The sequence below is a fragment of the Stegodyphus dumicola genome, chromosome 10 (assembly GCF_044657685.1).
Source record: "Stegodyphus dumicola isolate Sdum_Otavi_A_Nest chromosome 10, ASM4465768v1".
In the NCBI taxonomy this organism is placed as follows: domain Eukaryota; kingdom Metazoa; phylum Arthropoda; class Arachnida; order Araneae; family Eresidae; genus Stegodyphus; species Stegodyphus dumicola.
In genome coordinates this window covers 41,321,131-41,337,711 of record NC_140777.1, presented here as the reverse complement: position 1 = coordinate 41,337,711, position 16,581 = coordinate 41,321,131, and the positions used below count along the sequence as shown (strand labels likewise).

Here is a 16,581-nt window from a genome sequence, read left to right as displayed (position 1 = left end):
TGGCACTTTAAACTGCACTAAGGAAGATTGGCATTATATATCTAGCAAAGTATCTGGATATCTAATTTTTTTGGGGGGGGGATATAAAATAGTGCTTAAACTCTTGCACAAACTTTGGTGTGCATAGAAATCTTTTTTTTTAATATCAAAATAATTTTTGAATCAATATTAAAACAATAAAGTATCCCCCCCAAATGAAACTTCAGATTCAGATTTCAGGAAAACTTTCTTTGGTGTACAAACTGAACAGTTAAATGGCTACATTTCCATTATTATATAACACTGGAAACATAATAATAATTTATGTTAACTCATTGTGAAATAAACAACACACATTTCTTAAAAAATTTACCTATTCAAGAAGTCCATTCTTTGTTTATATTTTTTAGAATCTTCATTGAATCCAAATCCATCAAAATCAAGTATGTTTTTTCTAATTTTTGCTTTCTATGGAAAAAAGTAACTTTTTTTTTTATTAAAACTCTTAAAAATCATCAAACACCAATACAAGTCTAGTAAAAACTTAAATACTCACATTAGCTTCCGCCATAAAAATCAGATGATGCAGAACACTCAGATCATTATAATTAGCAGTAACAACCAAGAATTTCACTAAAAAAGCAAACTTTATGTTATTGATTATGTTCTTACATATTTTAATCACTATTACTACAATTCTAAATAAGCAATTCTCATCTATTGATAGTGAAATAATATCAAAAAGTAAACTTTTGTACCATTTGCAAGATCTCCAAGTTTTGTTTTTGTTCCTTTATTTGGCGTTGAAATGACAGCACCAGCAGCTTTCAGTGCTCTTCGTTTATAAACAGTTTGTAATACTGTAACAAAGAAATAAGTTTGAATGAACTATACTTATTACCTTTGGATTTCAAAATTTAATATATTGGTAAAAGAGCTATGTTGCATGTGTTTATATATATATATATATATATTGTGTATATATATATATATGAATATAATCAATATTTCTTTAGTAAATACATACATATACATATATATAGATATATATATTTCTTTAGTAAATATATATATATATATACTATATACACATATACATTATGCAGAGAAGTCTACACCATAAGAGGGAGCTTTGCAAATGTTTAGTTAGATCAAATCCTAAAGTGACACTTCTCATCAAAATTAAAGAGTACTGACAGAAATACAGCTTGACTGTTGTTTATAGGAGAATAATCAAAAACAATTAGTACAAAAGCGTTAGTTCAGGAAGTACCACATCTGCTGGTTGATTAATCTCAAAATATATAATTTAATGTCGAATTTATGGAAATTTATAAATTATGGATAAATATCTGTGCTGTTTTGCAATAAATACTTTCACATCAAGTATAGTCATTTCTGACAGATATGAAAACCTCACATCTTGTGATTTTACAGAATTTAATAAACAGCTGGTCAAACCCCGTAGAATTGCACACCGTTCTTTTCAAAATTATCTTTTCAGATCCCAAGAGAATCAGGGATGCATTTGGGATGCTGCAATTTGGCAGTCTCAGACATTCTGCAATGGTCAATGAATTTTTACTTTTGTGAATAAGCTGACCAATCTATTTGAGGCGTGATCTTCTGCTTCCAAGTATTCTTACACTATAGATTTGCAATGTCATCCATTAACAAAAAATATGGGCCATCAGGACATACCTAAACAATTTTATATGGGGTATCCAATACCTACCTCACACATTAATGGCTACTTACAGAATCTCCATCAAAGAAATACAGCAAGATATGACCATTTTTTAAAATATCCCAAACCATTACATTGTTTTCATGGAAACGATATTTTCATGAAAAAGGGAAGACAAGTTCCACGTTCTTTACTTCCTCTATATCAGGGCTTCTTAAGCTTTTTTCAGTCGCGACCCCTTTTTATCACCGAGATTATTTTCGCGACCCCAGGACACCGTAATATTTACAAAAATTTTGTGAGACCCCATAAGCATTGTGCAAATCTGACACACGCATGAGTGAAACTGTCAATTTTTTTACTTGTACTGCAATAAACTACTATTGCAGTTTTAGGTCATTAACTTTAATTTCTAATTTTAAGAAAACAATGTGCAAATTTTAAATAAGTAACAGACAAAATGACAGTGTCAAGTGCAAAGCAAGTAAAATGAGTGCTTATATTATAAAAAGAACGCGTCAAAATATTTTCATTTTTTCTTTGTCTGTATTGTCTAATCTTTATCTATTTTCAGATACATTGTATAAGAATATTTGGTAATTGGAAAATTATTGTAATAAGTCAAAGAAATACCAAAATTGCTAAAATTTTTGCCAACCTCCCTGCTTTATGTCCCGCAAACCCCATGGGTGCCACAACCCACAGTTTAAGAAACTCTGCTCTAGATCAAAATAATTCTAGACATTATCATTACCTGAACTCATCAGTAAACAGTACAATTAAAATGTTGAACACAACAATGATACCACCTTAAACAGGTTCAGAGTTAGTTCTATGTGGTTACGTCGAATACAAACCATTCGTTTAAATTTCCAAGTCTTGATGCACCAGTATAACAGCTAATTTGAATTTCTGTGGCAGTCTGAAAATCTCTTACAATTTCTTCATTTTTTTTTAAAACAATGACAGAAAACAACTTTCAGGTATAATTATTGATCTTGGCCACCACTGACCAGACTGCCTACTACAGGGATGTCAAACTCATAGGTACACTTGGGCCAAACAAACAAGGTTTAACTTTAGGTGGGCCGCAAAAAAAAAAAAAAAAAAAAAAAAAAAAAAAAAAAAAATCAATATTCATAGAAACATAGATTTATTTTGAATAATACAATAATAAACATATGTATATATTTATATAGAAAAGAACAAGAAAAATTTAATGTTTATGTCCTGATACTTGACATCTCTTCTCTGCTATTTATTATCTTTCCTATTTCGGAAGAAATTTTGTTTGCAGTGATAACTTTCAATGCTGACCCAAGGTGAGCATCATTAATACGGTTTCTAATAGGAGACTTATTACCTTTCATGACTGAAAATAACTGCTCGCACCGACAAGTGCTACCAAATATGGAAATAATTTCATATGCAAATTTTCGAGTATTTTCAAACCCTAGCTGGTAAATATTTGTAAAATTCAGGCACGCCCACTTCAATGAAATTTGCTTTCAAATTTGAGTTTCATTGAATCTCGATCACCTCCATTTGCATATGGCTGGGTACTGAGTCAATACTTATTGAGAAAATCGAAGAAAACAAAAAAAATTTGTCTTCGAGGGAACTAAAATCATTAAACCTCGTTTCAAATTCAGTTGTTAAATTTGCAATTTTTTCTGCGTATTTTTGATACGAACAAGTATCATCTAAACTTAATTTGTTCATGCTGCACGTCGGGAAGTGCGTCAAATGTTCATTTTTCAGTTGTTTTTCCCAAAGAACTAGTTGACATTTGAATGCTTTAATTATGTCAAACATGTTCGTAATGATATGATCTTTTCCTTGTAACGATAAATTTAAATCGGTTAGTGTTTGGTTATATCAACCAAGAAAGATAAATCTTGTATCCATATTGGATCGTAAAACTTACATCTTGATTTTTCGTTTTTAAAAACTGACATATTTTTTCTTTCAAATCCCAGAATTGTTTGAGAATCTTGGAGCAAGATAACCAACGTACCTCGGTATAGTAGGACAAACCCGAATATTCACTATCTAACTCACTTAAGAAAGCAGTGAATTGATGCGGATTTAAACCTTGAGATCTTATAAAATTTATAACTTTTTTTATATATGACAAAACATTCTCCATATTTATTACTTTCGTGCATAGAACTTCTTGATGTATAATACAATGAATATGATGAATGTTTGAACCGTGAATTTCACTAAGTTTTTTTCTTAGTAATGCTACGAAGCCCTTGTTTTTCCTGGTCATTGATGGAGCGCCATCTGTAGCTACATAATTTAATTTTGCCAAAGGTAGATTGTATTTCTGCACAAGTCCAAAAACCCAAGTAAATACATCTTCTCCTGTGGCAGTACCAGGCATCGGTATTAGTTCCAGTAATTCCTCAAAAATGTTAAAATTCTTGTCACAAGAACGAAGAAACACTGCTAATTGAGCTTTGCCACTAATGTCCGTGCTCTCGTCACAGGCAATGGAGAAACTTTCGAAACTAGATGATTTTGCTTTGATCTGATCACTTAAATTCACGGCTAAATCAGTAACTCTTTCCGCAACTGTATTTCGAGACAATGAAATTGATTGAAAAGCCTTCACATTTCCAGGACAAATAATTTCTCCAGCTTTCATTAGGCATTCCTTGATGAAATCACCGTCAGTAAAAGGCTTCGAATGTTTAGCTATCAACTCGGACAAGACGTAGCTTGCATGTACCGCCGCTTCACTTTCTTGCAATACTTTACTAAACATGAACTGTTGCTTTTTCACTCCTAACTTGAGCTCTTTCAACTTTTCTTCTCTCATTAATCCTTTGTAATTGTTATATTTCGATTTGTGTAGTTCGTAATGACATTTAATATTATATAACTTTGGTACATTAATAGTATTATTACATATCAAGCAGATTATTTTATCTTTTATTTCACAGCAAAAATATTCTAATTCCTATTTTACTTGGAATATTCTATGTTCGTCAGCGATTTTTCGTTTAATTTTACTACCACTTGGTTTTGATATAGACATACTGAATACAAAGGGCTGGAATAAGCACGGTTAACGTTAAAAAGTTAACAAATATTTATTCTTTCCACAAGAGATAAATCAAAATGCTGAAATATTTCTTCAAAAATATTCTAACAATGTCACAAAATGTCAAACTTTTAGCAAAAATCAATTCAAAGCAGAGAAACTAATTCTATCTCACAGCGAAATCGCTACAAATCAATCACAGCATTAAGTAAACAAAGAGTTCGCTAGAACTACAGCTACTGCTGAGATGAATTGTTTGTTCTCGGCTTTTATAAGCTTTATAATTAATTTCTCAAATATACTGGAAACATCTATAAATATCTGGATTTTTGTGGATGGCAACAGCAATTACGAGATATTTATTTATTAGGTATTAAATGCACGCGCTGTTCTATTTTTAACCTTCCAACGCAGCTGTCTTTTCAAAAATCGTCTGCGTTGCTAAGGCAACATGAAGCAAATCTAATTACAATTCTAAATAAAAAAAACTAAATAAATAAATAACTATGAAATTCGTAACAATATGAATTAAGTAATAATTAATAATAAAGCAATGTATCATACAAAACTATGATTGGAAAACTGAGACCATGAGTTTGGCCACATTCGGCTATCGGGGGATGCGTATAAGTTCTGAGTTCACGTGTCCCCCAAAAGCCGAAGGTAGCTGAACACAAGCTACTCACACGCATTTGTAATTTAAGTAGTGTGTGTGTCAGCTCGCTGTGAGTAATCTAACAACACTGAATAAATTATCGTTAATTACTTGGCAGTAAACATTTCATTTTTTTCTTCGTCGATATGTTATTTTATTATTATATATTATTATTTGCCCATATATTGGCAGGGCCGCAAAAATATTTGTTGTGGGCCGCAAGTTTGACATCCTTGGCCTACTACCTGATTCACTGCTTAAAAAGCAGTTTCAAGTTCTTGAAGTGAAACTTTGAAGGATATTCAGATTTTAGATATCACCTCCATTTGCACTTGTCTTCTATCTCTTGAATTTACTAATAAGCACCATATTCACCACTTTATTTAAAAGATGCAATCACTACACAATAATGTTGTCAGCTGCTTAATGTGCATATTACATGCATTAACCTATGTGCAGAAGTCCAATTTTGCCTTTAGTTGCAGAAAAATAACACCACCATTGGACATTGGTTGAAAAATTTAATTAATGAACACATTTTTACAGATTCTCCTTTAATTCCAATTAAGAAGTATATTTTAGTTATATTAGTTTGCAAATTAATTTGAGGTTACTTTTTAGATACCTTATTTTCTGTGAATGACAAAACTGTTTATTAATTCTGAATTTTCCCTCCAATTTATGCTATTTCATAGTATCACTTAATCCATGTGCTGATCTGAGCACCTAATTTCCATCCTAATTAACTGTCTTGTGTTAAACATTTGTGTGATTTTTTCGTAGTCAAATGTTTTTTACTGAAAGTACTCATTCGCTGCAATTCTTGAAATGGATATAATTTAAATAAATAAGAGAAACAATTATTATGCTAAATCAACATGCTTCTATGATTTGAAAAAATAAATATATAAAATAAAATAAAATAAATTTGGGCAAGATTTGTGAAGTATTGGAACTGTTAACACAACATTTTTAATTGCAGGGCATTTAAAAAAGTTACAAAATGTGATAGAAAGTATAAATTATTAGCACAAACATACCGTCTTGATAAGGTGTGTGTGTGTGTGTGTGTGATTATGGCAAAGCCTCGAGGGCTATCTGCCTAAGGGGAGGGATGCCTTCGTGGAGGACTTTCTAAGGGAAACTCGCTCGTATACACGTTACACATGGGGAAAACCACGAAAACGCCCATGCAGCCAGCCCGTTCGTGGGGTTCGAACCTCGAACCGAACTACCAGTGTTCAGCGACTTTACCGCTCGGCCGCTGGTGGGCCCCGTCTTGATAAGGAAAAGAAATTATTCAGTTTATTAGTTTTGATCTATAAAAAGAACTGGCTCATTTTGAAATCAATGAACATGCTTCTCCAATTTGTCAAAAATTTCATGAATCACTATACAGCTGCTTGATCTCAAATACAGGAATTTCTGACGACATAGATAAAGACAAATTGGTTGATTTAAACAAAATAACTATTCAGCATGGAAAGTAAAAGATCACAAATATCTTCTTTTTCTGAAAATATGCATCCTATTGTCCAAAGTTAGAAGAATTCATAGCATGCAAGAAGGCCATTCGGAAGAAACCACCTCACCAAAATGCAGGAACCAGACTTTAAATCCCCCATTGATGGAACTGGGTTTCTATACATATGTCTCCTCCACCCATCACTAGTATAATGAATCCAGAAAAAAATGTTAAAACTGTACAAATGTTCTAATTCTGACAAAACAGTGACTTAAGAGAAATGGGATTTTAATGGACGTCTTGTTCCAAGTCAGGAATCCAAGAAATTTGTGAGTGCTTTCTATGTATGTACTAAATGATGAAGAAACTCATCTGATGTGAAAACATGTAAAACGGGTTATTAAAGTCAATGGACCAGATACTGCATGTCAGGTTTGCAGTTTAGTTTGTAAACATCTTTCATTAATGCTTTTATTCGATGTACAAAGATTAAATTGCAAGCTACAATATACAGAAATTGTACCAGAAAATGTCAGTTTATGTGAATTATTTAAATATAATAATGAATTTTCATTAAAAGACTACTTAATTGTAGCTCACTATGAACATATATATATCCATATATTATACTACATAACCACACAAAATTTATTATTAAAAGAAAAGTGTTAAACTTTTTATTCTTTCAAAAAAACTGTTTAAAGCATTTATTTACAAAAAGTTCTCATCTAATTCTAAAGCCTTCCTATTATATCAAAGATAGTAACAACTTTGAAAATAATAATTACAGCAAAAGACAGAGAACATGTGCTTACATTGTTTTCTTTCTCAGCAACAACAAACTGAACAATTGAAGCACTAGTACATGTCTTTATATTTCTTTCATATATTAGTTAACAATAATATATTTAGTTTTAACAACCTAATTTCCAATATATAATTCCTACACAGATTTCTAGATGTATTAAGATAATTTGTTAATTTCTTTAAAATAACAGATTCTAATTGAAAAAATAACTATACATCAAACTGTTAATTTTTCAGAAGAAATATTTTTTTTATCAATAGAAAAATGACACTGAACGAAGATATCAAATTCTATTGATATCTTCATTCAGTAGCATATTCTATTGATATTGTGCGACAACTGTGTTACAATTGCAGTTGATAATTATGCAGAGCAACTTCATGCCAGTCAGTCATAAGCAATAAAATCCTTTCCTTGAAATATTATTTTTTTTAAATATTTCTTCAAATATAAACACTTAAAAAACAGATTAAGAATAAAATAATAGATAATAATCTACAAACACTTAATAAAGCTTTTCTAAAGCTTTATTAAGTGTTTAATTGTGTTGTAATACATACACAACAAGCTTTAGTTAGTTCCAAAATTTTGTTTTATCACAACACTATATTGAATGAGTGATCTCTAAAAAATTATTAAAGCAGCTGCCAGATGGCAAATCTGTTCTTTTCAATATTAATATTAATCCTCTAAGCATCCAAACCAAATACAAACATTAAAAATTATCTGTCATGACACATTTAAATTCATATGCATCTTGAAACACGTCCAAATGATTAAGGCAGTACATGCAGTGACAGAAAAGAAGTACAAAGTAGGAGGGTGATTCTGGAATTATAATCAAGAAAATACCTTTTACTCAAGACCTTTTGAGAAATTTAAGGGTTTCACTGCCAAACTTAAGAGGATTTAAGGCAAAACCACACTTTTCTTTACAATTTGAATCACAGATCCATTACAGTTGTATTTATTAAATTTTAATAACATAATAAAGGTCTTCAAATAACATAAATGCCAACACAATACATATGATTTTAAATGCACACTCATAAAAGAAAAAAAAAATGCATACTCAAATGGAAAGATCGATTTTACCATGCATTAACACTAGAATTATGGAAATGGTCATTTTTATCACACCTCTATTTTAACTGGACATAACTTTTTTAATTCTTTATTTATAATTTTGATATATTTTTACTCTTTCTGAAAGCTTACGAAGATTACATTATATATTTTTTGTTCATTTTAAGTAATTATTTTCGACAATACTATTGTTTATACCTAGAATTACGGCTATCAGTCACTTTGACCGGTGACCAGACAAAAGCCCATTGGACGAAAGCGCACGCGACAGAAGCCCACAAAAAGACCCCACTGGGATAATTGCCCACGCGACAAACACCCACACCAATGAAAGCGCACATTGATAAAGTCCACACAGGTAAAAAAAAGCCCACATAGGTATAAGCCCACACTTACAAAAACTCACACCGATATATATGCTTTGCTAAAATAAATATTTTCCCCTTTTTTCCTCAGCTGCACAAAGTAGATTCATGAATAAAGATAAAATAAAAAATAAATTAATAACAAATAACTGAACAATAAATTTTAGTAGAGGAACACATTTAATTTTGGACTCCGGCTGAATTAAGAGAGACAATCAAAATAATGTAATTATAAACATATATATGCATGTGTAACATTGTTATTATATTTACGCTACAAATGGAAGTGCCCTCGTATAAGTCCAACAAAGGGAGGTGAAAGGGAATACTGGCCACACTGCTTCTTTTAATTCTACAAAATTATAAGGAGTATAAAATGTATGTAAATTTTAATCATATACAGAGAATAATTTATGACTAATTTAACACTGCAGAAAATTTTTCATATAATGAATTTAATATGGAGAATTAAAGCTGAACTTTAATTTCAACAAGAAAGATAAAAGTATTATGATTAAGAAAACATTTGTGTGCGCTATCACAAATACTGTTTTCATAGTAAATTAAAAGTGTGGTTTCAAATAATCTAGTTAAATTTTGACAACTTTGATTTTACATAAATTAATTTCATTCCCATTTGAAATTTCATTTTTAATCATAATAGTTATTGCTAGTAAAATTTTTCAGAAAGTCATAGCTATGTTGGATTTGCTGAAAATATGTGCTGCTTTATAAGTGGGCATTCGTCTTGTGGGATTTTGTCATACAGGTTTCTAACTTGCCGCTGGCTATTCAGGCAGGAAACCATTGCGTTCCTTTTCTTTTGCCCCTAGTTGAGTGAAAAAGCAGTTAAAGAGAGGGGAGCCTTGCATAATTGCTTTATCCCCTATCGAACCTGGGATGCGAAAGAGCGGCCTCAAAAGCATGCTCCATGCTAAGAAGAGAGGGAGTGGCAGGAGAGCAATTAGAGGTTGGTGAGAAATAAATTAAAAAGAATTTTAGATATTTTTTGTTAGTTACTAGAAAATAACATTATTCTACATTTTATTGGGATTAGTTTCATAAAAAAAATTTCTATTGATTTCAACAAAGGAAAAAATTTGAGCATTCGTTGAGATAAGCAGTATGCATAACAACTTACATATATTACATTCTAAACGTGAATTTTTTTTTTTTTTTTTTTTTGGTAGAACGTATCTCAGATAAGACTTAATCATTTATTTTCAATTCGCAAAACTTTCAAGACATTTTCCTTTGAAAATAAATCTGAGAAAAAGTTCAATTATCGGAAAAAATAATTAGTTAGATGAATAAAAATTAATAAAAAATGAAATAAAAGCTGTACATTAAGAAAGCATCATTCATCCAGTTCTTAAGATATTCATGTAGGCACAAGGCTCACCAGCAACCAAGAGGTAAAAACGTTGAACACTGGTAGTTCGGTCCAGGGTTCAAATCTCGGTGGAAAGACTGACTGCATGGGCGCTTTCGTGGTTTTCCCTTTGCGTAACATGTTTACGAGCAAGTTTCCTTTAAAACATCCTCCACGAAGGCATGCCTTCCCTTGGCTTAGTGCCATTTCATCCATTCTCTTTTCATGCCGAGTTCAAAATAGTGTCATTTCGCCCACTGCTGTCCCAACTTATTCTTTCACGTTTCATTCGCTGTTGGAAAAATCACTTTATGATTAAAAAAAGATATATTCAGATGAAATGACCCTTACTACATTGACCTGACTTAGCCTTTGAGCTCTAATACTTTATAAACATTTCCTTTAGATAAATTTATTCTGAGTAGAATAATGAATTTCAGGCATGTTCAAGAGGTTTGTTTTTGAACCTGTTTTTGAGGTTTGTTTGATTCCATTTTTGTCATATAGTGCCCATTTATTTTATTTCACATACTTCTAAATAAATAGAACTCCTGTTCCTCTGCTTTGACAGCAAATCAAAATGCAGCAAGTGTATAACTCAGATGTACAGGTTTTATTAAAAATATGGTGAATCCTCTTTAAATGCAAACGTTTATGGTTTTAAAGGATTTTTGTTGTAGATATGATGGTCTTAGAAATGTGATATTCACTGCAATGTTTGTTAATGTTCACAAAAAATACAGGTGTCTTTCAAAAGGCGACCTCTTAGAAACGTCATCAATAGATATAATTCACTATAATTATTTTCTAATGGATAATGGAATTAATTTAATCTAATGTCAATTAGAAAACGGCTATTTACAATAGAAAGGTTTAAAACCATTATAACTGTAATTAAGAACACTGTAATTTTTCTTTCATAATCAGCTGTTATATAAAATTAGCTGCTTTCTGAGTATTTTTCATATTTTATAACTAATATCTATATGTCTTGAACAAATATACAGTGAATGCAAGACAAATTATTAAAAATTGCAATTTGAAACATTAACACTAATTTTCTATTAGTATACATATACTATTAATAAATATAATATAATTAATAATAAATATAATTAATAAATAGCCCGTGAGAAACTTCAAAGTGATATTTTTCATTTTCACATACACATACCAAAGTCAAATAAGTAAGTAAATAATAAAATGCAATTTCAGATTTATCATCAAAATGTTATAGCTAATCAATCAGAGAGTAGAAAGTTTGCTTTCAAACTAATAAATTAAACAAATAAAGTAGTGATAAAATATACAAACAGACATATATTTGAGACATTAAAATTCAGTGATTATGTGCACATTTATCAGTGTGTCCTTTTATCAGCGTGGGCTTATATCTATGTGTGCTTTTATCAATGTGTACTTTTTTCAGTGTGGGCTCTTATCAATGAGCGCTTTCATCGCTGTGGGCATTTGTCACGTGGGCAATTATTGTGGGCTTTTGTCGCATGTGCTTTCGTCTGGGAACCACTTTGACCATATCGAGAAAATTATAGATTTATGACTTTTTTTAGCTACTTCCGATTTCCTGTTAGATAAAAAACTGTACTTTTGATAAGGAAAATTGCATATTTCACAAAAGTGGGAAGGAAAGGAGGGGGAATTAAACACCTGTTTGGGATATTTGCATACCATGTGTCTGCACATTTCTTTTGTGTTAGAAAGTTTATTTTTCAGTAGACACAAATGTACTTTACTTCATTTGGGTAGTTTTGTTGTTCTGATCTGTTTATCATGTTGTATAGAAGCGTTAGTGGAAAATATTGAAAATTTTTGAAAGACTTTTTGATGATAATTCTGCTTCGGAAACTGAATGAAGAATTTCATACTGAAACTACATCCAGTTTATCTGACGAGGACTGGAATGTTCCTACTGAAACACATGAATTCTGATAGGAAATTTGTTCATGAAACAGAAAAGCAAACTAAAAATTTAGATCATGATCTCAAAGACTACAAACTGATCCAGTTGCCCTTGTTTCATTTATTTAGAATACTTTTATAAAAAACTGCTTGAAATGTTATAAACCATCTAAAAATATAACAGTGGATGAACAATTATTTCCAATGAGGACCCGATGCCAATTTATTCAGTATACGCCTAAAAAGCCAGACAAATTCGGCATTAAATTTTAGCTTGCTACTGATGTGCAGTCAAAATATTTATTGAATGGATTTCCCTATTTGGGAAAAGACAAAACAAGACCATCTGGAGAAACAATACGTGAACATGCAGCTTTTCGCTTTATGGAACCGCTGAAATTAGTAAAAGAAATGAGGAATTCAGGGATAAGCTGAGCTGGCACAATAAATTGTTCAAAAAGAGGAGAAGTACCTTATTCTTTCAAAAATAAGAGGGATGAGCTCTGTTCTAGTAAGACTGCTAAGCATGACAATATAATGCTTATGTCTTATCAAGGGAAAAATAATAAGAACATCCTACCCCTAAGTACCATGCACTCAACATTGGAAATCATATCTGATGAAACAAATACACTGGAGATTGTGAATTTTCACAATTCGACCAATATGGAGTTGATGTTTTGGACCCGATGGCTAGAAAATACTCAGTGAAGTCCTCATCCAGCTATTGGCCAGTTAAAGTTTTTATTTAATATTCTTGATGTGGCTGTAATAAATGCATGGATGATTTACAAGGAAACAACTCAATATAAGAATATCAGCCGCCGTAATTTTATTTTGAATATGGCTGAGGAGCATTGAGAGGTGAACATTTCACCCAAAATTCACAAACTTTCTGTATCTAACAAAAAGAGAAATGGTATTTGCATCCACCCTTCCCATAAGTGTAAACAGAGCCAAATAAATGCATGCAGCCAAATAAATGCATGCAGCCAAATAAATGCATAAAACTTTGATTACAATACTGTAAAAAACTTGTTTTTGGAACCTGTACAAGAGAAATCAAAAATTTAGTAATCTGCATGCACTGTAAAACCAAGTAAGTACTAAAATGTTTAATTTTTATTATATTTATTTCATATTGAAAATTTTTATGAGACTATTTATTAAATGATAAGAAGCTTAAAAATATATAGCAAAATGTATCATTATCAGCATTAACTTTACACAATATTAGCAAAAAGCGAGCCTTTTTGTCTATTCGAAACAAGCGGTCAAAATGACCGCTGATTAAAGAATAAACATGCATCATTTTAAAACCAAAGGTAATTAAATATTTTTGCTTTAGTGATTTTGTATCTAATAATATGAATTAGATCACATGAAGTAAATAGTCTGATTAATTTAATATCTTAAAGCTATATGGATACTTATGGACAGTTGTGTTTTAAATTCATTCAATATATTCAATCTTAGACCAATAAGCAGAATAGGCTTGGTGCTTAGCATATTAAATTGTTGATTATTAAAACACAGAATTAAATATTCTATACACACAGGCATTTATTTGATCCACATCTGCTTGCTTTGTAATTAGTGACTCTGTCTTCATAGGGAGTCCCTTAGGCTTCTAAAAATCAAATAAGAAAAATAAAAAACTGCTTTTGTAATTGAAGGAAGTTAGCATGATATAGAGAATAAGACTCAAGATGTGTATTACTTTTAATTCATTAGAAGTCAATTTTATTTAACAATAAATATATGCATTTAAAACAATGAAAAATGTTATTATTATAAGAAATAATTTACACTAAATAATAATATTCAATGAAAGACATTTTATAATTCTCGACAGTAAAAATATAATTTCTTAAATGTAATATATTAAAATGAAATATTGCACAGAATCATTAATTAATATAAATAAATGAATGATATAATTATGCAACACATTTCCTACTATATTTACTATTACCTGAGGGGTACTTGTTTTAACAGGTAGCATTTTAACCTAAAGGTAGATAAAAACAAAATATTAACATCGATATAAGTAAAAATAAACATATACATTTGAAAATTATTTATCATGCATACTTGTGATTCATTAATCCTTTTTTCGCGATCAAGAATTCGTTGGGCTCTAGCTATTTCTGCTTCCTATTGAAAGAAATACAAATTTTGCACCACATTATCCTTTTACAGTACAATCTGAATTGGATTTTTTTTTTTTTTTTTTTTTTTTTTTTTTTTTTTTTAATACGAGGGCAATCCCAAAAAAAAAGGTCTCCTATTTTGAGGGGACGTGGAGAAAGTTTTAATACCATTGTTGGCAACACTGTTGTGAGTGGTGCCTTCTCCACTACCACATAAGCATGCAGGCACTTCACTCGGATGCTCAGTCTTGGCTTGGCAGCCATTCGAAATGGAGCTTCCGATAAATGTTATCGCCAAGTGCAAAGTGCGCGCAGTTATTCGATTTTTGAACACAAAAGGTGTTAAACCAGTTGAAATTCACTCGGAAGGGCAATTCAGAACCGGAGAAGAGGGATGTTGAGCAAGGGTGTAAGCATTCTCCACGACAACGCCCGTTCTCACCTCGCCCATCAAACCGTCGATCTCCTGCAAAATTTTGGTTGGAACGTCATCACACACCCACTCTACAGTCCGGACTTGGCACCCAGTGATTTTTACCTGTTCCCTAAGTTGAAGGAACATTTGTCTGGACGGCGGTTCTGCTCCGATGATGAGGTGAAAGATGAGGTTCAACGCATCCTGAAGGGCATGGCGGCAAGCTGGTATGACATGGGCATTGTAAAACTGCCACAGTGTCTGAAAAAATGCATCGACCAAAATGGCGATTATGCTGAAAAATAAAGCATTCTTCAATCTTTAAACTGGTGTAGCAATTATAGAAAATTAACGGTTCTTTATATATCTAAAAATATAGGAGACCTTTTTTTTTGGGATTGCCCTCGTATGTGATAAAACTATTTCGCAAATAATAACATTATTTTGCATTTAAACTGTCATGTTAACAAAATATAATATAGTTTTCAGTCTCAAGAGTGCTGAATTGCATAACAAAATGCTGAAAAAGACACAACATTAAGAGGGGAAAAAAAAAAAAAAAAAAAAAAACTTTATATGAAATGAATACTTTGAAATATTTACCATTTCAAGAAATTAATGCAGAATCAACAAGCAAGAAAAACTAAAACTATTCATCAAACTTATTTTTCTTAACAATTGGCAAGAAAGGCATAAATAATAATAATAAGAGCCTCATATTTTTAAAAGACATAAAGATCATAGTAGTCACATTTATCTGCATAACAGATTTACATTAAATTCAGAAATGAACAATATAATTCTATATGACAGTAGTTTTCAAACTGTGAATTTTAAAAAAAAACTTTTCACAGTTTTATAAAAACAATGCCCTTAAATGCCACATAAATGGAATTCTAATATCTTGCCACATAATTTTTTATAGCAAAAAGAAAACATATTAGTAATGATATAATGGTCAAGAATATTGTATTACTTTGAATTTAAGCCACAGTAGGGTTTTAAAAGTGAAAAATTGGAAAGAACTATAAAAAGTATTTCCCTTGAATTAAAGTAGGATTTTAAAACTGCAAAAGTAATGAAAACAGGAAATTATTTCATAATAGGTAATAATAAATATATAATAAAAAACCTAATGGTACTGAAAATTTTCGTCAAATATACTACAGTACAAAGTCTTTAATCCGGACTCGTCGTGACTTCGGCGATTCCAGATTAGGGGTTTTTCCGGATTATAGATCATCAATTTAAATCTCGTAAGATGGCATGCAGAAATTATAAAAAATATGAAACCGTAATTTATGAAATACAGAGCAATTATGATCTAAAGGGTATCAAAATTTACAAAAAAAAAAAAAAAAAAAAAAAAAAAAAAAAAAAAAAAAGAAGGGCTTAGTATTTATTTGTTTACTTTATTAAACATTTCTTTCAATGTAAGTTGTTTAAGTTGCTTTGTTTTATGTGCTAATTCTTTCTCTTTAATTCTGTAAACAGACTTAATTTCTTGTTCAGTTACAAAGTTTCGCTGTTCAAGTCCCATAATTGCTGTGCCGAGAATACCGACTAACTTGTCAATCAAAATTTTTTCGTTTTCACTAACCTCTCTGTCACCTTCTTCACGTCT

At 30.9% G+C, this 16,581-nt stretch overlaps 1 protein-coding gene across 7 annotated transcripts in view; it reads right to left on the bottom strand.

Annotated features, from left to right (window-relative positions):
- The window catches only part of LOC118191107 (uncharacterized), a 182,533-nt gene that overhangs the window by 40,120 nt on the left and 125,832 nt on the right, over positions 1 to 16,581 (bottom strand). For 6 of the 7 annotated variants that reach the window (XM_085824887.1, XM_085824886.1, XM_085824885.1 and 3 more), the window contains exons 21-26: positions 14,484 to 14,546; positions 14,365 to 14,400; positions 13,947 to 14,019; positions 738 to 839; positions 536 to 612; positions 353 to 447 (exon numbers count right to left, since the gene is read on the bottom strand). In XM_085824887.1, coding sequence (XP_085681013.1) covers positions 353 to 447; positions 536 to 612; positions 738 to 839; positions 13,947 to 14,019; positions 14,365 to 14,400; positions 14,484 to 14,546 — 446 coding nt within the window. The remainder of the gene's footprint in view (positions 1 to 352; positions 448 to 535; positions 613 to 737; positions 840 to 13,946; positions 14,020 to 14,364; positions 14,401 to 14,483; positions 14,547 to 16,581) is intronic. The other variant, XM_085824891.1, reaches the window with a different exon arrangement.